This window comes from Trachinotus anak, unplaced genomic scaffold (assembly GCF_046630095.1).
Source record: "Trachinotus anak isolate AG129_WGS33_773 ecotype Australia unplaced genomic scaffold, CSIRO_AGI_Tana_v1 ptg000002l, whole genome shotgun sequence".
Lineage (NCBI taxonomy): Eukaryota > Metazoa > Chordata > Actinopteri > Carangiformes > Carangidae > Trachinotus > Trachinotus anak.
Window position 1 is genome coordinate 13775756 of NW_027273853.1, and position 24309 is coordinate 13800064.

Sequence of the window (24309 nt, forward strand, 5' to 3'; positions counted from 1 at the left end):
AACAATTCTGCAATAAACTTGTAACTTAAAATGAAAGTACAAAAGCAAAACTTCCTCACACATTTTGCATAGTTTTCCTTGTCAGAGTAATATTATTATGTATTGTTACATATTATATTATTATATATTATATAATTACTGTAGTAAGTCTGCTGTAGGTTGAGATCGTTTTAAGGTTGTTTTTTTTTATTATTATGTTGGGTAGTTTAATTTATACAACACCACCATATTTTAATGAGTTGTCACATGTGTCACATGTGTGTGAAATCATTTTCTGCCATGTCACTAGTAACACCAGTTGTGAAATAAATGTAATGGAGTAAAAAAGTAAAATATTTCCTTCCGTTACAGTAAAAGTACAACTTTGTATCAAAGAGAAGTACCTCAGAAGTACTTGGACTTGAATAAATGTACTTATCTTGCAGTTTGTTCCACCATAGCAGCTGCTTACATGTTTTAAAAGTAGAAGCACTCAACATAATGAAAATTTGCTGTTACATAAGCTACTTCATGAACCTAAACTAGTTTCAGTCTTTGGAATTAGCTCTGATGTGACTGTTTTGCACAAATGTAGAAAAAAAAGTTTTGAAAAGCTCTGCATTTTATTCCACATTGGTTTATTATTTATGTTATTTGATTAAAAACAAATTTGACTAAATGTGATCAGAGCAGGTGCAGGTGAAGGCAGAAAGAGAATCCTGTCTGTTCTGCTAACCACTCATTTCGTTATGACTAGTGATCCCTAAGGTGACCAAGCACCTCCTGTCGAACCCAGTGTTCACCTGCATCATCCTCGCAGCCTGTATGGAGATTGCTGTTGTGGCCGGCTTTGCAGCCTTTCTGGGGAAATACCTTGAGCAGCAGTTCAACCTCACCACCACGTCAGCAAACCAGCTCTTAGGTCTGTATTCAGAGCGTGCATACACAAGCTCACACATGCATGGTCATGCACTTGAGTGCACCGGCATAATAAAAATATTTTTCTTTTTAAGGTATGACAGCTATCCCCTGTGCATGTCTGGGGATCTTCATGGGCGGTCTGCTTGTGAAGAAGCTGAACCTGTCGGCTCTGGGAGCCATCCGCATGGCCATGTTGGTTAACCTGATTTCCACCGCCTGCTACGTCTCCTTCCTCTTCCTGGGCTGTGACACGGGTCCCGTCGCAGGAGTGACAGTCAAATATGGCAACGAGTAAGAGGGAATCTAAATACATGGCAGCCATGTTTATTTAATACTGAATACAGGCCAGGGCAGGAGTTGCCAATGAAGGTAGATTTTACACAAATGTTATGCTTATTTATTGAAATAAACCAAGGAAATCACTTGATTAAATTGGTAGACATAGTTTGCAGCCAGTATGCAACAGGTGCTGAGGAGTCACAAGTACACATTTCTTTATTTTGAGAGGTTTACAAGCCAGAAAGGTTGCAAACCACTGAGTTGCATGTTATTTTATTCTCGATGTCAGTGTGATCTAAGTAGAGAGTCTATTTTCATGACAAAGCTGACATTGTAACAACTTATCAATTGCATGCAGCTGCAGCAGATGAGGAAGTTGTATTGTATTGTATGTAAAGTATTGTATACAACTGTTGCCCCAGAGGATTAAATATAGTTCAGTGCCAAAAACCAACATGATTCAGCAGATAAAGATTCACTTTAGAGGATAACGAATAAACTATAGATAATGTGTAATTATATTATTGTATACACCTGGAAATTTCAGTGTTTTAATGCCCTAGGTTATAAAATAAATGCATTGCAACATTTGTGTCCCGTAACCCAGATATCCTTATAAATAAATATGATCAGTTAACAACAGTACAGCAGTGAAGAGAAACACTGGTGCTAAAGATCAGTCATTTTATGGAGTCTATCAAAATATTTTCTGCAGAAAGTGGCCTCATGTTCCCACGTGCTGCACAGACATGATATGAACAAACTTCACTGAACTACTCAACCAATCTCTTTTAAGAGTTCTAGAGCAAAATGATTATGCAACTGGGCATTTTAATTGGCTTGATTAACTGGTCAACTGTAACTATTTGCTCTTGTTTTATATACAGACACATTAATTATATTTCATAAATGAAGATGGATCACCCTCACTGTATCACTATTGATTAAATTCACTCTAGTCGACTGTTGTCTAGAGCTGAGAATCACTTAAAGGTTTCTAATATTAGGTAAAGCAACTTTTTTTAAAAACAAAATAAAAAAGTACATAACATGAAATAAAACACAAATTGACACAATATATTAGTTGTCAAAACATAATAATTAGGATTTAAATTGTACAATTTCTGGTAAAAGAGGAAGTAAACAAGACTGATGTCAGCTTTTAGCACTTGACAGTTTTTAAAAATAATTATATTATTTATATCACACATCACAGGCCTGAGCTATATGAGGGAGGGAGAAAAGGAGAGGGAATGATTGATCCTTTAAACATACTTTACACACATGTACCCACTATCCCTCAAATAATATTGTGTCCAGGCAAATCCATGTGTGTTATGTGTGTTAAATAGAAGTGTCAGGGGCCCTCCAGTCAGGATTAGATCATCAGAAGCTGTTATTGATCCATAAAGATGTTGTCATTGCCTTTTATTTTGGTGCTGAGCTTCTTCATTAGAAAAAATGCAAACAATTCTCTGTACAGTTGTGTTAGGAGGAGGTTTATAGTCATAATTGTTCTTGCCCAGCTGTTTAGATCTGCATGAGTCCAAGGTTTCTTCTTTAGCACCAGTAAAAAAAAATCACATTTTGGTCTGTACCTAAGGCGTATGAAGGTTTGATACTCAGGCTTATTGTTGCCTTTATTTCTTGTTACCTCGATGTGAAAGCAGGATTTTTTTTTTATCATAGTCATGTAGAAAAAGTGACTTCAGGCTTTTACTACTTTTCAATTTGTCAGCCTGAGCCCAGCCTGCTCCAGAGCAGGTGCAGCTGTGCAGTGCAGTTTCCATGGAGATATTAAAAGTGACCCAGAGACCCATAGTGTCACTGTTAAATGGCTGAGTGTTTCTTCGATTTAGTGTCTGCCTCATACATATCTAGTTGGTACTTACAGTGAGAAAGGATGCTCAGGGTTTTCTGTGTCCCCCCTGTTCAGGACGCTCCAGCCGGGCGAGATACCAAAAGCTCAGTGCATTAGTCACTGCAACTGCTTCACCTCCTCCATCAGCCCTGTGTGCGGCTCCAATGGTGTCACCTACCTGTCCGCCTGCTTCGCCGGGTGCACCCGAACAGGAAGTGCTCAGAGCACGTCGAATATCTCTCAGGTCGTTACCCTACAATTACTTTATGATGAATATGAGTAACATGAAAATGGAATCACAGTTCCTGCAGGTGATAGTTATCTTATCTTAACTTGATACTGCAGAAAAACTGTTGTTTTAATTACAGATGATGCAAACTTCTCTTTGAACTTATTAAAAATGTTCTATATAATATGTTTTTTTTTTTATGTTCAAAGTAAAAACAAGTCCCTGTATTCCAGTTCTGTCATCAGATTACTAGGCAATCAAATGGTTCTGTGGCTGTACTGAGATCAGATCCTCTCAGCTCAGCAGCACAAAATCTCTCTATTACTGCTCTCTCACTGCAGCAGTTTTATCAGTCATTTTATTTTTTTTTTAAGTGCAGATAAATTAGTTCCACTGTTAATATCAGGCTTTCTCCTAAATTTGAAAATAGTGTTGCACCAGATGTAACGTGTTCCCTGTAATTTCGTTTCACAGAACTTGACGGGATGTGCTTGTATATCTGCTGACAATAACTCCGCCACAGCGGTTCCGGGGAAATGTCCGACACCGGGCTGCCAGGAGGCTTTCCTCATCTTCCTGTGTGTGATCTGTGCCTGCAGCCTGGTCGGAGCCATGGCCCAGACTCCATCTGTCATCATCCTGATCAGGTATGGTTTGTGGATGGAAACGTATGACAGTGAAGTGTTTGTGAAGAATACATGAATAGATTTGATCATTCACATCATTTCATCATCCATTCATTTGAAAATAAAAAATAGTCATTTGTTCTTTCTGCTTCTCTCCAAGGACCGTGAGCCCTGAACTGAAATCATACGCACTTGGGGTGTTATTTCTTTTGCTACGACTCCTCGGTAAGAACTGATTAACAGCTTTTATTAGATAACACATTATTAATTTAAAATACTCTGTGTCTGTCTCAGTACACACAATTGTGGCATTTCCTACAAGTGTGACACACTCACTGGGACAAACTCAGATAACCTCGTAGTTCACACAAACACAAGACCTCAGATGCTTTATTGGCTTTATTTATTTCCACACATAGAACAGATAAACTGGATTAACCATACACCATTAGTTGATGACAGTGGAAAAACAAAGGGAGGTGGGAGGAGTAATTGAACTAAGAACGTCTAGATCATGTTATCAAGAAGCACCTTAGGCATACTCTAAATAAAGAGACATAGCCTGATCGTGTTTTGAAGGATTGAAGGTCTTTAGGATTACATTTGACAGTGTCAGATATAAGATATCAAAGTAAGGTTTCTGGCACAACTTCACCCACTTTGAGTGAACAGAAGAACTTTATTACACTTTATTAGATCAGGGTCATCCAAAATTGAGATATCATGAAGAATAGATTTCTGATATTGAGCAGTAACCAACCATGGAGGTTTTGCCATAATTGTGTGGAGTTTGGACTTGGTCTATTCGGGATAGGCCCAATACTCTTCTACTAATGCTCTTCGTGTGCAAGCATTTTTCTGTTTCACTGTCTTATCCATATGCTAAATTAGAACGGTGGCTGCCAGCAGCCAGATATGTTAGTGAGCTTCAGAAGTGTGTGGTTTTTATTACCCTCACATAGAGCCAGGCTAGCTGTTTCCCCCTGTCTCCAGTCTTTATGCTAAGCTAAGCTAATTTAGCTAACTGGCTGCTGGGTGTAGCTTCGTATTTAACGTACAGACATTAGGGTGCTATAAAGTTTATCATCTAACTCCTGACAAGAAATCAAATGAGCATATTTCCCAAAATGTACCTAAACTATTGCTTTAAGAATAGTTTGAACATTAACACTTTAAAATCTGTGTGTAATAGCAGAGCAGTTATATAACCTTTATTTATCCAGGTAGTCTCACTCAGATCAAGATCTCTTGTGTCAGAGAAATGTGAGTACAGCAGAGAGAAAGAAAAAACAAGCATATGCAAACACAACCAAAGCAGCATCTGTGACAGTCACAGAGATCATTAAATGGATCCCAAATTCGAAGTTTAAAATTTAGCCAGTGGGATGAGACATTCAAGTCTTAAAATCCTCTGTAAGTGATTCCATTTATTAAGGTGAAACATAGTGGGAGACAATCTTCCCAAGATCAGTGTTTACTAGAGTTAAACAGTCTTGAGATCCAGTCTGATGAGCAGGTTTTAAACTTGGGAACAGAATGAGTTTGTGGCCTCACTGTTTTACAGGATTCATCCCTCCTCCTCTGATCTTTGGTGCTGGGATCGACTCCACTTGCCTTTTCTGGAGTTCAGACTGCGGCGAAAAGGGTGCTTGCCTGCTGTACAACAACGTAGCTTACAGGCATCTGTACGTGAGCCTTGCCATCATCCTGAAGGGCATCGCCTTCCTCCTCTACACTACCACATGGCTTTGCTTGCGCAGGAACTACAAGAACTACATCAAAGGTCACGAGGGCCACATGACGCAGACTGAGTTTTACCCCTCTCTCACAGACGGCCCCAAACTGGTCGACAGGACAAAGTTCATATATAACCTAGAGGACCATGAGTTTTGTGAAAATATGGAGTCAGTTTTATAGTTTGTAAATCAAGAAAAGGACGATGTGGACATTCATATTCTCTCAAAGGAATAATATTTTATGATTTTATTCTTCTTTATTTGAAAGGATGAAACAAAATGTTTTTGATAAAGACGATCTATTTAAAAACCTGATCAGGTCATAGGAGACGTCACGCTCCACTTCGCTCCACAGTAAACTTTTGAAGGGGTCCATTTTAGTCGTTTACGTTATCAGCGAGGTGTTGTCCAGTGTTTGCCGGTAAATTCCTGTGGTGACTTGGTGGTAGAAGACCTCTACAGTACTGTCTGGCTCAGTCCTAGTTGATTGTTAGTGAGTGGACATGATGCTACTACAACTATAGTTGCCATATTGTTTTAGGTCTGTCATGATCCCAGTGATCTGTGTGAAAAATGACAGTTTCCTTTCACTCAGTGCACTGTGTGTTCTGTCTGTCACTCTCGAAAATGACATTCTTATGATTTAAAAAAAAAAAAAAAAAAAGCGTTTGGGTGGTTCTTCAGTTATTCATATTTAAAAGTTGCCAAGTGTTTACAAACTAATAGTTCATCACTTAATACATTTTATTTTGTTGCAGGAAGGTTTCTTATAAAAAGAGAACAGAAACACTCTGACTGGCTTATTATAGTGGCCTATTAGATGTTTTAACTGTCAGAATATTGAGTTTAATAATTAAAAAAAAAAGATAGTGTTCTCACATCATCTTGCACTGTTCAGTTTCTTGTTCTCTTGCTGGATCATAGACACTGTTTTTGATACTGCTTAGACTAGACTGAAGTCTTGTCTCATAGGTGCAAATGTGCAATTCATATCTGATACATCCATGTTTATTACTAGTCTTGTGTCAGAATGCAGGTTTGTTTTTCATTATAGCAGTTTGTTTCATTTCCATGTTTGTTTTTTTACATCTGCAGAGTTTATTCAGCCTAATATGTCTTAATAAGGGATTATTCAGTTAAGATTGTTAATTATATTTGACTTCTGCACTTAGTGGAAGAGCAAAAACAAAATTCGAGAGTAATATTTTTATGTGTTTTGACATTCAAGTAAAAAAGATTAGGAGTTATCTATTTATTTTGTTAGGCCCAGAATGTTTTATTAGAGTGTGTTTGAAAGGAAAGTTTAAATTACATATTATCTAATTGTCTGAGATGTGTGTGTTGGAGATCACAAAAGGTTTGAGACAATTCATAGCAATGAAAGTGATATGTTGCATTATTGGGGAAAAACACACACAGACAATCTGTGTCTTCAAGCTAGGCCTGTAGTATTTGGGATAAATGTTTCAGAAATGCTACAGGATGATGTGTTCAAGGTCAAACAAAGTGAGCAACACAGATTTTATTCCTGGACGTGCATTTGAAAAACTCTTTGACGTGACTCTGCACATGCGACCTGCTACTCTACTGATCTGTCTGCAGTTACAGTTTTGACATGGTCCCTTTTCTTACACTTTTTGTATGGCAACATATCATTTATTTTACTCTGGAAATAAATTATTTTTCAGAAAATAAAGTAAAATGTGAATGTTTTTGCCTTTCTCTTTACAGACTTAGTCCTCTTAGAGAGTTGCTGTGTCCAAAGTTCTTGAATTATGTTTTGTTTTGTATTATTTTGTTACAATGCAGATGTAATTATGGTAGATATTACTAATTATACAAATAGTACATTTTTACTCAAATACATCACACTTTTAACCATCCCTCCTCTTTCCATTTTATATCATAAAAGGTTTTTACTCCTGTTTTTAAAAGCAGTAACAGATTCAATCTCATGCTATCTTCTGAATTTTTCCAATTTCTGAAAAAGATTTAGATCCAAAAGAAGACATAATACACATGTGCATTTTATTAGGAATAATCTGCATGTCTTATATGTATCATATAAAAAGGATACATCATCAAATACTATATTCCTATCAGTGATATGAAAATAAAACCTGAGCTCTTCACAATAATACACGATAAACTGAATATATTATTTTCATCAGTTACTCTCTTCAACCTTTGAACAGTATTTAAGCAGCATATAAGGAAGAGCATGAAGTTTTCAACTGTCAGCCTCTATTCAAGGCTCATTATACATTCTCAGTATTGTACCAAGTGCTGATTCAGTAAGATGTGAGGTATTGAGCTAAGAAATTAATGGACCACACAAGCATGAAGACTTCTCATATTTTGATTCGCACAGCAGCTTTAGTGCTTCAGGTTTAGCTTTCAGATTTTAACAGTCACGATTCACAAGTGCAAAGGAGCCATTGAGAACTTGAGGAGCTGTACAGTGGGATACCAGATATTAAATCATTCACTGAACACATTCTCGACTAAATCAAGACGGTAAAGACACAACAAATAATGTGCAACATGGATCAGTTTTTAAAGGTTTTTCTCAAATGCTACTTAAGGTTTTATTATCTTATTAAACGCTGTGCAACTTTCATCAACACGAAGAGTAGATCAGAGTGGTATTTGTTAAAGAAATACTACGGTATATATTATTCACTCTCTAACAGCAAACACTGGTGACAGAGGGAGGACAAAACTGTAAATCTATCCTAAATTCAAATGGCTGTTTAATGAAAATATACAAAACAGCCAAGATGCAACCAAATACATTCTCATTTTCAAGAGTAATGTCCCTTTCTGGGTAAATACAAAAGCCAATAAATAACAGCCTCCTAAAACATTAGGTGGATTAAAAGAGCTTTCCCAATTTATTTTCAACCTCTACCCTGGCAGATGGTCAGGAGGCTGAGATATCCTGACTTCTAGTCACTAGTGTGGGTTAAAGCTCAAATGCTGGATCCTACATTTTCCATAATGCAACTTCTTTCCAAACTTGAAGCTTGAAAGCTCCCTTCAAAACCACAGGAGACATCGCACAACTAGTTTCATATGCAAAGTAGCGCACGTCAGGAGGAGAGATCTGAACGTGTTCCTTTTAAGTGCAACAACATTTCAGCAATAGGAACAATCATTTAAATTCAAGCGAACAGCAAGAACTAATAGAAGACATTTCTTTGCAGCCAACAATTGCATTCCTGAAATGTTTCAAAAGGTCACTCTCCAGGTCTCAACAAAGAAACCGTCACACCTGGACACAGGCAATTAATGGCTGACATGAGTCCGTGGCTGCAGCACAGAGTCAAAGGGCAGTTTGGTTTGGTAGATTTACTGCGTGTAGGCATGTTGCTTTTTCACAGTGCACAGTTTATGTGCCCCCCCCCCCCCCCCCCCCCCAGTTCAAAATAACTGAGACAAAAATAACCTTTTCTTTTTCTGGTAAGTGCAAACCACCTTCAAAGGCTGCACAAACATTTATTAAGGCACCATTTCCTTGTCGCCGTCAAACATCATCAAATACAACAAAATACATCCTGCTGGAATGAATTTCACATTTTCATGAAATCCGATGTCTCACTGGGCTAAAATAAATAATTGATACAATGTAAACAATAAATAATAAATCATAACTCTATTCATTTTAAGATTTGGCTCATGTATCAGCTGCAGAAACAGACTTTTATGTAAACAACATGTCATGATTGCTATCATTTCTACGCTCTTGTGAAAGTAAAATTAACATGCTTTGAAAAATGATCATTTTGTATAGTGAGTTTCTGACAGTGTCTTTATATGTGTGTGTGTGTGTGTGTGTGTGTGTGTGTGTGTGTGTGTGGCTGTTAGGTGGTTGTAGAGTCTAAGAATGGCACAGTGACAACATCTTCGACAAGGCAAAAAAGCCTGTGCTACAGTATCAGCAGCATCTGCCTCATTTAACAATACTCTCTGATACACAACCCACTCCTGATGCTTGTCACATCAAAGAAGCACAAAATACAACTGTGAGTCGCCCAGAAAGTGTCCTTGTTGAAAGACAACACACACACACACACACACACACACACACACACACACACACTAAAGCTACCAACCTCGAAATAGAAGCTGCTGCGGGCAAGAGTTTTCTCTTTTAATCAAGAGGCATCAATTAACCTAATGGGTGCTTCAGTAAGATGAACTGTTACGCAACAACTCTCATAGAAGAAATAAAGCAATAAATCCTCAGTGGAGAACTTATGTTCAGGGATATACTCTATATGTTTCAGTGAGTATGAATCTGATGGAGTGACTGGGTTCAGCCTGCTGACGTTTAGATTGTCATGCCTGGATGCAGATGTTTCAACAATAATGTTACAAAATGTCGAGGAGGACTGCAAATATGGGATGCATTTGAGATTTAAGAAAATACATGTGTGACAAGTGTCATTGGTATAAATGCAGAACATACAGTTTTCATCGTGACTCAGCATTAGAAAGTATTAGATGGTATTACCTGGTTATTCTGATCAGCATGTGTACTCTCAATGCTCCGGCTGCAGCTGCTATGTAAATGAGGCCTTTATTCGTGTCCATTAAATACAATTGTGTAGATAATGTATGCATGACATTTAAAAACAGACAGAGATAACATTTTAGAAAATGCTTTGACCAAATAATACTTCATTTGCAATTAAACACCAACTAACCATATGTTATGCATGCAGGAAACTATCATTCAGTCACAGTCGTCAAATAGATAATAACACAATGTCCGACAAGCTAGAAGGACTGAGGGAAAGTCCTGAAAGATAGTGATGATGCTAACAATGAACAACTGTATAATGTAAACTGCAGTTGCTTTAACTAGGACATACTACAAAGACATATCTTATATGAATCTTTGTTTTATCTTAGTTATTTATGAAGTTTTAAAGCAACAACCGCCAAAATGTGGCTGAAATATTCCCCCATGCTGCGATTACTTACACTGATAGCTTCCAGTGTAGTGCAGCTGCTATGTTCAAAATGGCCATTGCACAAACATTTGTAAATGATACATAATTGAAATATGAATGTGTTCACTCTGCACTTAATCACTAGTTAATTAAGCAGCAATATATTGTTAACTCATGCATCAGTGCAAAAGCAGTATACAGTCATAACCGGTGCAGGTGGAGATACATTTAATTACTTGATATAAAGTTTGGTCAGTGCAGTGGCACCTGGGGGCCAGACCCCCTCCAGGGGTCACAAAATAAATCTGAGGGGTGGGAAAGATGAAAACACTTTTCTCTGATCTTTGCTTTTTTCTAAAATAATGGCTCACTTTACATCTTTCGTAAAAGAAAGACGTGAAGATGTGAAAATTCATAAGGGTCCCCAGCTACACAAATAAAGCTGATCATTATTATCATGATTATTATTATCTACACACTGGTTTTTTGGAAGTGGTGTTGTTTGGAAGCAGAAACTGGTTTAATCTTTAACAATGGCATCATTTGTTTTGTTATGTGAACTTCATTTGCAAAGAAACTAGTAACTGAAGCTGTCAACTGTATTTAGGGGAGTAAAAATGTAAATACTGCCTTCAAGTAATGCACTTTGCTTTGTTACTTTCCACCACCGGTAACCAAAACTCTATTTTTATAAAAAAAGATGATCCAATTACCCTCAGTTGGGGTCTGATCCAGGGCTCACTCACTGTGTTTAGTGGCCAAGAGCTTTCACTGAAGCTTTGACCTCTATCCTCAAATGCAGGCTATCAGAGCATCACGTCTCCAGTTGACGGAGCCCCTCAGTCTGACTGCCTGCATACCGCAGTCTTCCACCTCCTCTCGGAGAGCCGACAACACCTGGGCAGCGAAACCCAAACCGGCTCGGGCGCAACATGGAGAGTTGGCCCCTGCGCCTTTAAGGCTGCTTGTGGCCGGGGCCACATCCCGCCGTCCCCGTGGCTGTCTCCGCACAAGCGCACGCTTTCAAAGTTTGACTGGGGAATAGGAGGCAACAGCGTCGCCCCGTCGGGAAACAGACACACGGCAATCAGCATCTTAAGGAGGAGGAGGAGGAGGAGGAGGAGGAGAGGGGTGGGGGGGGGGGGTGGGGGGGGAGGACCGCCGCTCGCCTGGGAGTGTCCGACCCCGGCGATAAGAACAAAGAGGGAAAATGACTGAGCGGAGACTCGGTTTCTAAATGGGAAACACAAGGAGGTTAATGTGACAGTGCGTCCGCTGGAAGGAGGGACTCCCGGCCGCAGCCTGCCCCCCAGCCATGCCGCTTGTGTTCCGCACGCTGCTGTTCGGCTTTGTAACGCTGCTGGTCGTGGTTCTGATAATTGATGATATTGCAGAAGTGGAGGAAGAAACTGCGTAAGTAGCCCACCGTGATTTACCCGTGCGCGGCGTGCGAGAGTGCGAGGCGGTTGTTTTCTCGTCCGGCGGGTCATTTCCCTCGGACTCTCTCAAGATTTAGTAGTAGATATGAAGTGGTGAGGGGTGGTGGGGGGGGGATAAACGAGTAAAATAAGCGAGTTTATTTTGAATTAGGTTGAAGTTTGGAGTTGAATGTGGAGTGTGTGTGTGGCTTGTTTCTTTCATTTGTAACACTTGGGTGCAGCAGTGGCAGCTGTTCCGACAGCAGCCTGCCTGGGTCTCCAAGGATTAGGCTATTTGTCTTGCAGCAGCCTGCATGCGGGATAGGATACATTTACACTATAAGAGGGAGTGAGAGTGTGTGTGTGTGTGTGTGTGTGTGTGTGTGTGTGTGTGTGTGTGAGAGAGAGAGAGAGAAAGACAGGCAGGAGGAGATGGAGGGGAGGGGGCAACAGATTGGGAACAAAAGAGGCTTTCCTCTTTTTTCTTTTTCGTTTTTCAGACTTTGAAATGTTGAGCAGTGCAGCAAAAAATCTTCCAAGTCACACACATTGCCCCACTTGCATTTTGACCTGCAAGAAAGAAAAAAAAAAAAAAAACAACATTCTTTATTTAGCATCAAAATACTTGTGTCACATGTTAAACCAAACCAGACCTCAACAGTGCAACATCCTCCTCTTGGTCTCATTATTGTCATCACAGCTGTAAAAGATGCTCTGCTACCTGAACAGCAAAAAAAAAAAAAAAAAAAAAGAGAGACTTTTTTCCCCCCTTGGATTTTCACATTTCCCTTTCAGCAAGAACATTTTGTTTTGAATGCAATTACCCGGCTGTGGCTCACGTTGTAATGAGGTCATATTGGTTTGTGATGTGCCGTGGGAGGGGGAACCAGAACCAATTGCACTTCTGCATAAATGCAGCTTAATGTAGGAATATATTTAAAGGCCACCAGGTTTGCAAAATGAGTGACAACGACCCACTTGTCTGTCAGAGCAGCACTCCTCGGTTTCAGTTTCAGACTGCTGCTGGCAGCTTGTCATGATTTTGTCAGATGTGGCCAAGGTCATGAGTGCAAGATCGACTAATGCCTGAAAATGTAAACGGATATACAGTATGTTTACTGTAAATGCATTTTGGCTCACGCATTCAACACCCCTGTGGAAAGATTGCTCACTTCCCTGTGAAAAGCAAACCTCCTTTCAGTATAATGGGGCTCCATTAAGGCCACATTTCTCCTCATTACATCAGCAAATGGGTCCACGGTGGATTGCTCTAAAAATACCTTGATGTGTGCCTTTCACCCTCATTCTATCTTAAAAGAAGGACGAACAGCACGCCTGGCAGTGAATACAGTGGTTGCATTACTGTTACAAGATATGATTATAGGAAGGTTTTTGAAGCGCTGGTCCATTATCAGCTAAGGATTCAGGCTGCAGTATATGATTCATAATTCAATCTCAATCCTTTTTTTCCTAGGAACACTGGACATTCAAAGAAGATGAACTTGCAGAGGCTCATGCCGAAACCACACCGGTCTGAAATCCAATTATCTTCACGCACACACACATATACATAGTACATACACACACTGTAAAGTTATAGACCACTAGTGGGGAGCTAACCCGTCTCACCACGTAATTTTCAGTTGGTACTGGTCATTTGATTCCTTTACAGCCTCGATAACACAGTGAGTCATTCACAGTGAGTGTCTCGTTACTTTTTACAGAAAGAAGGCTGCTGCTATAAATACCCATCAATGTGGAAGTATCCATGTGATGAGGAGAACATCTGCCATCAGAATAAAGCTGCACCAAAAGTTTAAAAAAAATGCTGCATTTCAAATAACATCACTTTATTGCATTTAAGTTATTCTAAAGGTCACAGAAGCCACATCCAGGGAAGTCAGTTTTGTTTATATACTGTGGTGGAGGCAGTAATCAGATACTTTACTTAAACAGCAACAGTAACACCTCCATGCAAAATCTCTTTCATGCATAATTGTACATGAGAATTGTCACAAAAATATATCTTTGAAGTATCTTGATACAGAAAATGGTGTCTGGGGATGTTATTTTATTATTGAATTACTATTATCTAGTATCTAGTGCAGTAAAAAGTCAAATGTTTCCCTCTGAGATGTAAAATGTAAAGAATAAAATGCTCAGACTAAGTTAAATTAGAACTTTTGTAAGTACAGCACTGAAGTAAATGTACGTCATTCATTCCCAAAATCACAGATCTGTCCAAAATATGACTCTCTATCCTTAAACCCTGGGTTCAGAGAGGAAAAACGCATACTCATAAAAACCCTTTAGTTAGGGGAAGAAATTCACACAAATAACAGGTCTTTTGTTTCTGATTGTTGAGAATTTAAAAGATCAGCATTGTGTGTTCATAACACAACTTTCTATCCTCATGCAGAAAGGCGGCGGCACACGTGGATCCGACTGCCTTGACAAGACTGAGCATAGATATGAACCATCATCCTCCAAGCTACAATAACTCTGCCAAGCTCTCATCAAACAACTGGACCTTCAACAAGACCCTCTCCAACCTCATCAGGCAGAATCATAATTCTCCACAAGTATCTCTGCAAGGTTTTACACTTGACTAAACAGAGTCTGTAATAACTAGTCTATGTCTTCTCTTTTTACAGGAAAAATATCCTGAGATTCCTCGACCCGGAGAGAGACATCTCGATTCTCAAGGGCACTCTGAAACCAGGAGATATCATCCACTATGTTTTTGATCGCCACAGCACCACAAACATCTCAGAAAATCTCTATCGTCTTTTGCCAACTGTATCGCCCATGAAGAACCAACATCACAGGCGCTGTGCCATTGTGGGAAACTCTGGGATCCTGCTGAACAGCAGCTGTGGACCTGAGATTGACTCTCACGACTTTGTTATCAGGTATTATTTTTTTCCACAGAAACAGCACGAGTGATTTCAGGGTTGGAAGTTTTCCACTTGTAATAAATCACAAAACCTGCAAGTTAAAGCGGGCTGTAATTGAAATGGATTAGTAAATTAGTTTCAGTTTTAGCTTATCTCACTTTTACTAAGAGTATAATTCTCATTTGAATGATAATCACTTACTTGAGTTCTCAGTTTAATTCAGGTTTGGAGTTGGTGCTCACACAACTGGAAATGTATTAATTGCACTTTTGAAAACGCTGTCAAAGCCTTTTAATGATTTTAAGTTGGAGACAAACTGCCAGACTGAGAGCAATTAAATGCATGATTATACATGAAATTGACATTTTGAAAAGCTTTTGCATCCAGCAGCAGCACACCGTGTTTTTCAGAGAAACACCGGCACTCTCAGGGGTCCTGCTTTCAAGTACCGGGGAACTCTGTTTGTGAAGCCATCAGCCAGCTCTGTTTTGTGTTTGGGTTCAAGCAAAAGAGCCACTGAGTGGGTTATTTATCACTTTTTGTACTTGTCATTGTATGAAATCTGTCAGGCTTCTATTATGATGGAAGATGCAAAAAAACTAAAAAAAAACTTTTAAAAAAAAGTACTCTGGTTTGATATTCTGCGTACATTGCGGAACAAGCTACCAAAAAAAGCACTACCTGCTGGGGTATTTACTGTGAAAAACACCCTCATCAATCAGTGTTCTTGTCATATAAATGAAGCAGGAAGCTGTCAGTGGTAGCACCTCATTGAGCTGATCGATCGATCGATAGCTGGATAGGCCTCAAAATGTCTCGATGTCCTTTTTTTTCACTTCTTAAATTGATTCTGTTGTCTTCGTATCTTGTCTCTCCTAAGTGCTGCAATGTTATGCTGACGAGGAGAGGTCATGATCTCTAGACTGTAGCAGCATGATGATAGTGCGGGGGTATGGCTGTAATGTTTCGGCTGAAGGCAGACAACAGGGAATGTGGCATTTTGAGAAGCTGAGGAATTTACTTTGGCATTCACGTATCAGATAGGGAGATAATGTCTGAGCTAAATATAGTTCTCCGCCCTGTGCTTGCATTCCACAAAGTAGGGTTGACAGTGTTTGGGGTACTAGTTACAGGTGGCTTTAGCTCAGGGATAATTGGTCACACTCCGGCAGTTTATTAGAACTTGAAAAATAAACAGCATTAAGTCAGCTGATGGTGCGTTCGTTTCGTTTTCAGCTGTAATCTCTGAACAAACTGTTTCCTCATGCGGGTACTTTAGCAGCCATGGTTCACTGACAGTTTCCATTAAGCTGTAAAAGAACACAATGTCCCTGTCCAGTGGGGGTGGGCGGATCAATCCTCAAAGTATCAATACTGACGATACTAAGTCTTGTTTTGAGTATCGAGACTAGCGTCAACAGAATTGATACCATTAAAGTGGCTCCATCTAATGTTAGGTTGTACTGCGTCTTGCGTCTCTGTTGCTGTTGTGTGCATACAGAGAATTCACATAAGAAATATTTGTTATTTACTATTAGAGATTGGCTTGTGTTTAAAGAGGCATGTGATTAAATATCTAACACTTGATTGTTAAATGAAATGTGTAGTTTTGCAAATTTTTTGGTAGTAAAAAAGTATATATATATTTTAATATATAATATATATAAATTATTTATATTTAATTTTATTTTTATTTTTTTGACAGCGAGGGCGGGTTGATACCAATGTGTAAATTAACAAAAGGCACTCCTGGTGTATTTTCCTGCCATGCTTTAGAGAATAGAGAAGCTCCACCATGAAGATAATTAATGGCTTTGTGTTTTCTGGCATTTAGGTTGAGGCTGAAGTTTACATCGATAAGCTAAGTGCTATTCTGCTGAATTTCACTTGTATTTCTGCTCTATTTCACTCCTGATAGAAGTTTCTGCAGAGAAAATGCTTTGAATAACCTTGAAGGAAGAGGTAAAATAGAAGTGTCTTACCATGGTGTTGAGCTAACACGAGAACAGCATCAGTCCTCCTTTGTATAACCTGTAGTCAGCTCCTGAAATTTCACCACTCCACATTTATTAATGTTATACTATAGTATGATCGGTATCCTTGTAAAGTCAAATTTAAAGTGACAATAAAGACCACAGCTTATGAGCTGCATATGTTTCTCATCATTTTCATACTTATCAGCCACCCTCGTGTCCTGTATGGAAGCATCTGCATTAATATTTCTCCATATGTAAAGATACTCACCCGTCTTTCCATGTCCTAGTTTTAACAAAACAAAGGAAGGAACAGGCTCGGCTCACTGGCTTTTGAAATTCTTTAGGGTGCTACAGTTCCAGCCAAGAGCAGAAATCCATTGAAATCACATTTAGGATGATGAAGACTCACAAATTTCTTTCTGAATTTTTTTTTTTAATTAGCTCATTAACAACAGTCCACTACACACACAGATATTTCAGGCTCTGCCTTCCTCACTCTGTGTGTGTGTGTCAGAAATTAAAATGTGAGAAGAAAATGTGAGTGCTCATCCTAAATGGGATGACTTAGCTGTTATCAGTCACTAAATGTAAATTGAAATGGAAACTTGAGGGAGAATTAGGAGTGTTAACTTTACTGTGGACCTGTCCCCTCCAATGAAATACATACTAAGCTGGTTTGAATGTTGGCTGCTCTTCATGGGCTTGCACTTCACTGCTTTATTTCAATAGCCTGTTAACTTCCTTGCAGGTGTTTATGGTTAGAGAGGTTCAGATCAAAAGACAGTAAAACCGGGTATTCCTGTAAGATAGGGAATAATTCCACATTTGCTGGCATTGATATTGAGTGACTGATGTTTTCTTGTCCTCAGGTGTAACCTGGCACCAGTGGAGGAATACTCTCAGGATGTGGGGCGGCAGACCAACTTGGTGACCATGAACCCCTCAGTGGTGCAGCGGGCCTTCATGGACCTGGTCAGTGAAGAGTGGAGGGATCGCTTCCTGCACCGGCTTCAGAGCCTCAGCGGCAGCGTGCTCTGGATCCCAGCCTTCATGGCCAAGGGGGGAGAGGAGCGTGTGGAGTGGGCCCTCCGTCTCATCCTGCTGCACACTGTGGATGTACGCACCGCCTTCCCCTCGCTGCGCCTTCTCCATGCTGTCAGAGGGTAAGATGCAGCTCAGGCTCCTGGTGTGCTGTGTCCCATAAGAATACCTGTGAGCAGCATAATCAAGGGGCTGGCAAACTCTAATCTGCAGCTCAGCCGGCTATTTTTGAAAGGAGCATTAAAGCTGATCACCGGGGGCAGTCAATGTGAGAGCGCTACTCTTATCTCCTCACCCGAGGAGAGGTTGTCTCACCAAATCTGTCTAAGTTAAGTGTGAAATGTGCGTTTGATTCTAAAAGGAATGACATAGTTTAGGTTTTATTTGTAGACTAGGATCAGGTGTGGCACTCTTAAAGGAATAGTTTGACGTTTTGGAAAATACACTTATTTGATTTCTTGCAGAGAATTAGATGAGGAGATCAATACCACTCCCACTTATTGGCTGAAAGACTGGAAAAGGAGAAAAAGTTTGCCTAGCTCTTTCCAAAATGTTAAATTATACCTACCAACACCTCTTGTTTGTATCCATACACAAGGAGAAATGTAAATAGACCAGAAGTCTACAGCTCTGTGCAGCTGTAAATGCAACGACTAAAAATATCTCCGAAGTGTGAAATATGACAATGCTAACATGCTAATGTTTGGCTGGTATAATGTTTAGAGTGTTCATCATCTTAGTCTAGCATGGTAGCATGCTAACATTTGCATAAATGTCACTAAACACAAAGCAGCCGAGGCTGATGGGAATTTCATGAGTTTTGTGGGTATTTGGTTATAAACTGAAATATCGGACAATTTAAAATGTTGTGCTGTGTTCGTTCTGAGGAGGACATACGTGCATCACCTGGGGACCATGAATTTATTTATAAAAAAACCATATAGTGGTTGTTGGGATATTTCAGTCTGAGCATTTCCTTTCCTAGAACCAGCTAGATTAAAAACAATGATTTGTGCTTTCACTGGCAGTTGCGTGCTTTATTCCTCGGCAGGTGCAGTGACTTCATCGTGAGGCAAATTATCGCATTTCCCAAAATGTCAAACTATTCCTTTAATTGAGGCTTATTTCTCCACTGTTGGACCAGGTGCTTGTCCTTGACTTTTTACACTGATGTAGACAGTGATTTGCAGTCAACATTTATGAAAATGCGTTCTAATGAAAATATGAATTTAGGAAGAGATCAGTTTGTGTCAGTTCACATGCTCATTTGTTAGCTCCAAATTGTTATTTAGATTCTGTAGTCGAGAGGCCTCAGTAGGGGCTCGGGAATAGCACAGATAATAAGCAATGCTGTTAAAGCTGTGTAACAGTACATTTTGTTAATCCTTATTTTTTTGTGATAATTTAGTTCAGAGTGGGTCAAGGATCTTGAGCAGTGCTTTTTGCATATCTGTCAAATCCAGCCTCCACCGCCTTCAGGCTTTTGTAAAAATCTCTCTCTGCAATTTTTTTTTGCTGTCCTTGCCTCCCTCTCATCACGAGCAGACTCCGCACCGGATCTTTCCTGCCTTGTTAAAAGCCAAACAACCACCCCTGGTCAGTGACCAAGTTATGCCATTTTATATGCCCCAGCTAACCCTGTGTATTGGGCTAGAACTGGGCCATGATTTTTGTAGTTACCAGTCTGCGAAATCAGGGTCTCACTAGTGTTTCTTACAGTTGAAATATGTCTTTGTTCTTTTTCTTGTGTGTGTGGTAAATGCTCCCTCTGACCTTGTCCTTTTCTCATTAAGGTTGGACCTTAAATCCCTACCGTGCACAGTTGAAGACAAAAGGTCTGCTTAAATTAATTCCAACCAAATGCCATATCAGATCTTTTCACTGATAACTAGACCATCCTCTCTTGTTGTTGGGATGCTGATCACCTGCTGTAGTGTTTGGCTGGATTTTAAACCTGCCCACTGTTTGCCCTTCATGGCACATGAACTGCTTTAAATAGAACAACCTCTACATCTCAGTACGACCTTCCGCACTAACCACAGCGTGTTGGGAGAGCTGGAGGGGGTCAGCGATAGCCTCGAGCCTGGAAAAACTTGGCCAGTGACTGGAAAGGAAAATGAAGTTTGGGCAGTGAGGGTTTGACCGTTTGCACCTGAAGTCGCTTCCAAGGGAGGCATGTAGGACTCACTGTCGTAGGAGCTCATTGGTAACCTAAAGTAAAAAAGCACATTGAGTTGCCTTGGTATGAAATGCGCTATATAAATAAAGATGCCTTGCCTTGCCTTGCCTTAAAGTAGATGAAAGCAATTGTGCTGGGCAATGTGCTGTGTGCAGTTTTGTGAGATTCGTTGCAGTAAAATCACAAATATGCTCAGCAAACACTCTGCAAAAAAGAAAAATCCACCCAGAACTGTCTCAAATTTAGCCTTCGGGAGTTGTTTTACTATTACAGTTAAAACTCTGTCAGTGTGGTGAGATAAATCACTTTTCTCCGCTTCACAGTTTCCATTATTTCTTGTGTATCTTTGTCTTGAAACTAGACAGACATAAATATAAATCAGAAATAATTTGTGTCCCTTGATGGTTGCACTTGTATCAGGGAAATTGCACTAGATTCAATATTCTTGAGCCAGTATCTTTTAAATTAGAAATGTGTGGAATAACCTTGCTTTACTGTGTTAAGAATTGGATCTGTGAATAACGGTTAATTTAGGTCTCAATCGGTCAATTTAATCATTAAATCAAAAGAAAACTAAAAGTCAGAAAAAAGTAAAAAATAATGCTAATTAGCAAACCCATTTTATTTCAGATGCAGCAGCCAGTTATTGTTTGCTTGATAAATGACTTGAAACGCTTCATTTTTTATTTATTTATTTATTTATTTTTTTATCACAAATGACTCCATTAATGAGTTCACTCAAGGTTTTAGAACTACAAGACTAAATGACTTGGTAATATTTTTGCAGTGCATCCACTGAGCAGAAACTAGAAGAAAGGGAAAGGCCACTTATTGATTATCTGTGAGCAGACAGTTCTTGAAGGGACAGTCTATTGGTCTGCAACAGAGAATCGTGTTCTGAATTTTTACTTGTGTGTCTTCACTTCACATTCAGCTCCTGTCTGTGTGCTCCAGCATACTGTTTATCTGACTTAATATCAAAACCCTGAGGGAGAAAGGTCTTACTGAAGGAGATACGTGTTGCTTCTGAATGAATACAGACTTCAGTGTGCTAACTAGAAAAGAACCCTGGGGACCTTGAACATATTCTTCCTGTTAATGTATTTTCTAGTTGAGCTAATAACACACTGTATGTCTTTGTTAACAGGTATTGGCTGACCAACAATGTCCACATCAAGCGTCCGACCACTGGCCTCCTCATGTACACGATGGCCACTCGTTTCTGTGAGGAGATCCATCTTTATGGCTTCTGGCCCTTTCCACTCGACCCACAGGGCAAACCAGTTAAATACCACTACTACGATACTCTGAAATACGAATACACCTCCAGCTCCAGTCCTCACACCATGCCCTTGGAGTTCAGGACACTGAGCACGTTGCACAGACAGGGGGCGCTCCGGCTCCACACTGGGACCTGTGATGCTGAGAGGAGACCACAGAGGGAGCCCCAAAGCAAATAGCTGGATGGAAGATTGCCATGGGAACCACTGTCTTGATTGAAGAGCCTCTGTACAAACAGCTTTCTTGTTACTGTACTTTAGAGAAACTTGAATTAACTTATTTTCAGTAATTGAAATGAACTTTTTTTCTATTTTGAGCTCTTATAGTGACTCGTTTCACTGGTGTGTTTTACCTTTTAATGAGATTTCTATGGCAACGTTGAAAATAATGAGACCGTTTGTGTCCAGCTCCCTTTTGCTGGTGTGACCCAAATGTTCATGGAGATGCTGTCGTGTCCATCTGTTGGCCCCTTATTTTCCTTAAACAGCCAACCAGCTTAAACTAAGTTCCTGGTATGGTTAGAAGTTCTGAATTAAGTATTCAAAACACATATTTGCATTGTTAAAGTAATCAGGCGATGTTATGAATTAATATTCCCAATTTATAATATGATATGGTGTGTTTTAATTTACCAAGAATGTCAACAGCGTGAAGAGCTGTTGAATTAATGGTTCCTGTGGGTCACTGGTTGGGCCACAAGATGGAAGCACTTAATACTAAGGGAGAATGATAATAGAGAGAAAAAAAACATAAGCTTTTAATATGATGAACCCTTTTGATTAGGCTCTTTTTAAAAGAGTAGATATGATATTTAACTTGTGATAACTCCTCTGATAGAAAACATTTTACATGTGTGTTTTTGTAGCTTCTTAAAAAGGACCTTTACAAATAGGTCAGTCACAAGCAAAAATTCAATCAGTCCAGTCACCCAGAACTGCTGTGTGATAATGTTCGGTTACCTCGAGAGCCAAGTGACGAAACGGAAGCATGTTGAATTGCATTCAACTTCCGTGAGCATAAAGAAGGTGTGCCAGCTGTTCACACAGCAATGTTTACACAGACTCAGTAAACCCACTTTGTAAACTTTTCTTGAAGAACACCAGCCCTGTTTCTGCACTGAAAATGTTAGTAGCGAGGTCAGACTGTAGTTGTGTGGTGGTAGTAAGAGGAGCTTTTAAAAAAATGTTTTAAATGAATGTATTGGTGATATTCTTACAAATGCAGTAAGAAACGATCGCCGTAACGTGCTTTAAATGAAGTTCTAGTCAGTTAGCAGTGAAGTCAGTGCACTGAGAGGAGGAAGAGCTGATAAGTCGTATGCCTTTATTCAGATGAAATGATGTATGAATTATACATGTATAGTGTGTTTAGATTAGTATTCAAATGTAGGTTGATGCAGACGTTTTGATGAAGCTGCCAGTATTTGTGCCTATAGAAAAATAATTTTGACCTTTTTTTTAAATTGGAACATTCATACGCCAAGAAATAAAAAAAATAAATGTTTAGAGTTTATCCAAGTTATTCTTGACAGGATGGGAAACATGGAAAAACAGAGCTACATGATTGTCTTCATGGTGTTATTCACTTATGAAACCCAGATACGAATAGACACGCAAAAAAACTAAACAGAATTAGCAAAAAAGTACATTTTATTGCAGGTCTGCAGACTTGTTTTTGTGAAGTTGTGGCCAGGGAAGAAAAAAGGCCAATACCAGAAAGATTTTTCAAACTAATACATCTAATACATCTAATACTAATACAGTTTAGTGCTAGTTTGGTTTGTTTTTTGAACTTCAAGGCTCCTCCTCAGTAAAAGTTCAGTTATTGAGTTTGCAGGTTTTTTTTAGTTGTCTTGACACTGGGCCAAACTCCTTGGGTACTTTTCTGCAACAAAATGCCTCTGTTAATAAAATTTAATGGGAGTATTTGAAATATTCCGAGAGCTCTGCAGCTAAACAAATAGCCTCCCTCTCATGTGCTCCCAGCCATGTGATTTGTCTATGAAAGTGTTGTTTTGAGAGGATGTGCCTGTTGACTTGCATGTTGGCCTTATTACGTTGCCAATTAAGTTAAGAATAGACATGAAAGTTGTACTAGAGACGTCAGCAACTTGAAGCAATGAAAGGTTTATTTGTGAAAACTCGTCTGCGCTCGGCAAAAATAGAAACATTCTGTGACCAACACCAGTAAGTTAATTAACCCGGAGTCTGGAATTTGCCTCAGCTTAGAAAACTTTCTACTGACATGTACAGGTAGGTGACAGATTAAAGGGAAATGTGAGTAAATGAGTGGAGAGACACAATGAATGCAGATGCTTCCATACAGGGCACAAGTGGGTCACTTAATAGATTGATCAGAATGATGTGAATCATATGGTGTGGCCTTTGCAGTCACCAGATCGTGACCCAACTGAGCGCCTGTGGTTGATTTTAGATTGACGTCTTTGGCAGCAGTCTACACCACTGTCATGAGGGAATATATTTTGGAAGAACTGGGTTCATCCCTCCAGTAGAGTTTCACCGATTTAAAGAATCTATGTCAGGATCACTGAAGTTAAAGCTGCCCTGGAGGCTGGTGGTGGCCCAACACCTCACTAAGACACTTAATGTTGGTTTTTCCTTTAATCTGTCACCCATCTATAGTTTCTGCTGTGATGCTGTGGTTATAGAGTTTTAGCTCACGTTTTCTCATGTATACTGTATGTTAACATCTGTTTAATGTCCAAGTTCCAGCAAACAAATGTAGCTTTTGCATGTCTGTCTTGTCTTAATGCGTACACTTTGTGTATATTTCGAATCTGGATTTTTAAAATATTCTGAATGACTCAAGGACACTTAAGTAGTGCAGTTACGACAAAGTGAATGTACTTTTCTGTGGCATAAAATGCCAAAAAGATCAGAATGGAAAAAATAACCCTTCAGCCTCTTC

General features: G+C 39.4%; 2 protein-coding genes across 2 annotated transcripts in view; both read left to right on the forward strand.

The window, feature by feature from the left end:
- The window catches only part of slco3a1a (solute carrier organic anion transporter family member 3A1a), a 37163-nt gene extending 29830 nt beyond the window's left edge, over window positions 1–7333 (forward strand). Inside the window, exons 5-10 of the mRNA XM_071499687.1 lie at window positions 737–901; window positions 993–1191; window positions 3116–3284; window positions 3744–3916; window positions 4056–4120; window positions 5460–7333. Coding sequence (XP_071355788.1) covers window positions 737–901; window positions 993–1191; window positions 3116–3284; window positions 3744–3916; window positions 4056–4120; window positions 5460–5812 — 1124 coding nt within the window. The 3' untranslated portion in view covers window positions 5813–7333. The remainder of the gene's footprint in view (window positions 1–736; window positions 902–992; window positions 1192–3115; window positions 3285–3743; window positions 3917–4055; window positions 4121–5459) is intronic.
- A 4423-nt stretch (window positions 7334–11756) lies between these two features.
- st8sia2 (ST8 alpha-N-acetyl-neuraminide alpha-2,8-sialyltransferase 2) lies at window positions 11757–22880 on the forward strand. The gene is made up of 6 exons (XM_071499701.1): window positions 11757–12002; window positions 13482–13538; window positions 14427–14567; window positions 14662–14919; window positions 17750–18043; window positions 21248–22880. Exons 1-6 carry the CDS (start codon window positions 11905–11907, stop codon window positions 21558–21560), a joined length of 1161 nt encoding a protein of 386 aa, XP_071355802.1. The 5' UTR covers window positions 11757–11904; the 3' UTR covers window positions 21561–22880.
- The last annotated feature ends 1429 nt before the right edge of the window (window positions 22881–24309 follow it).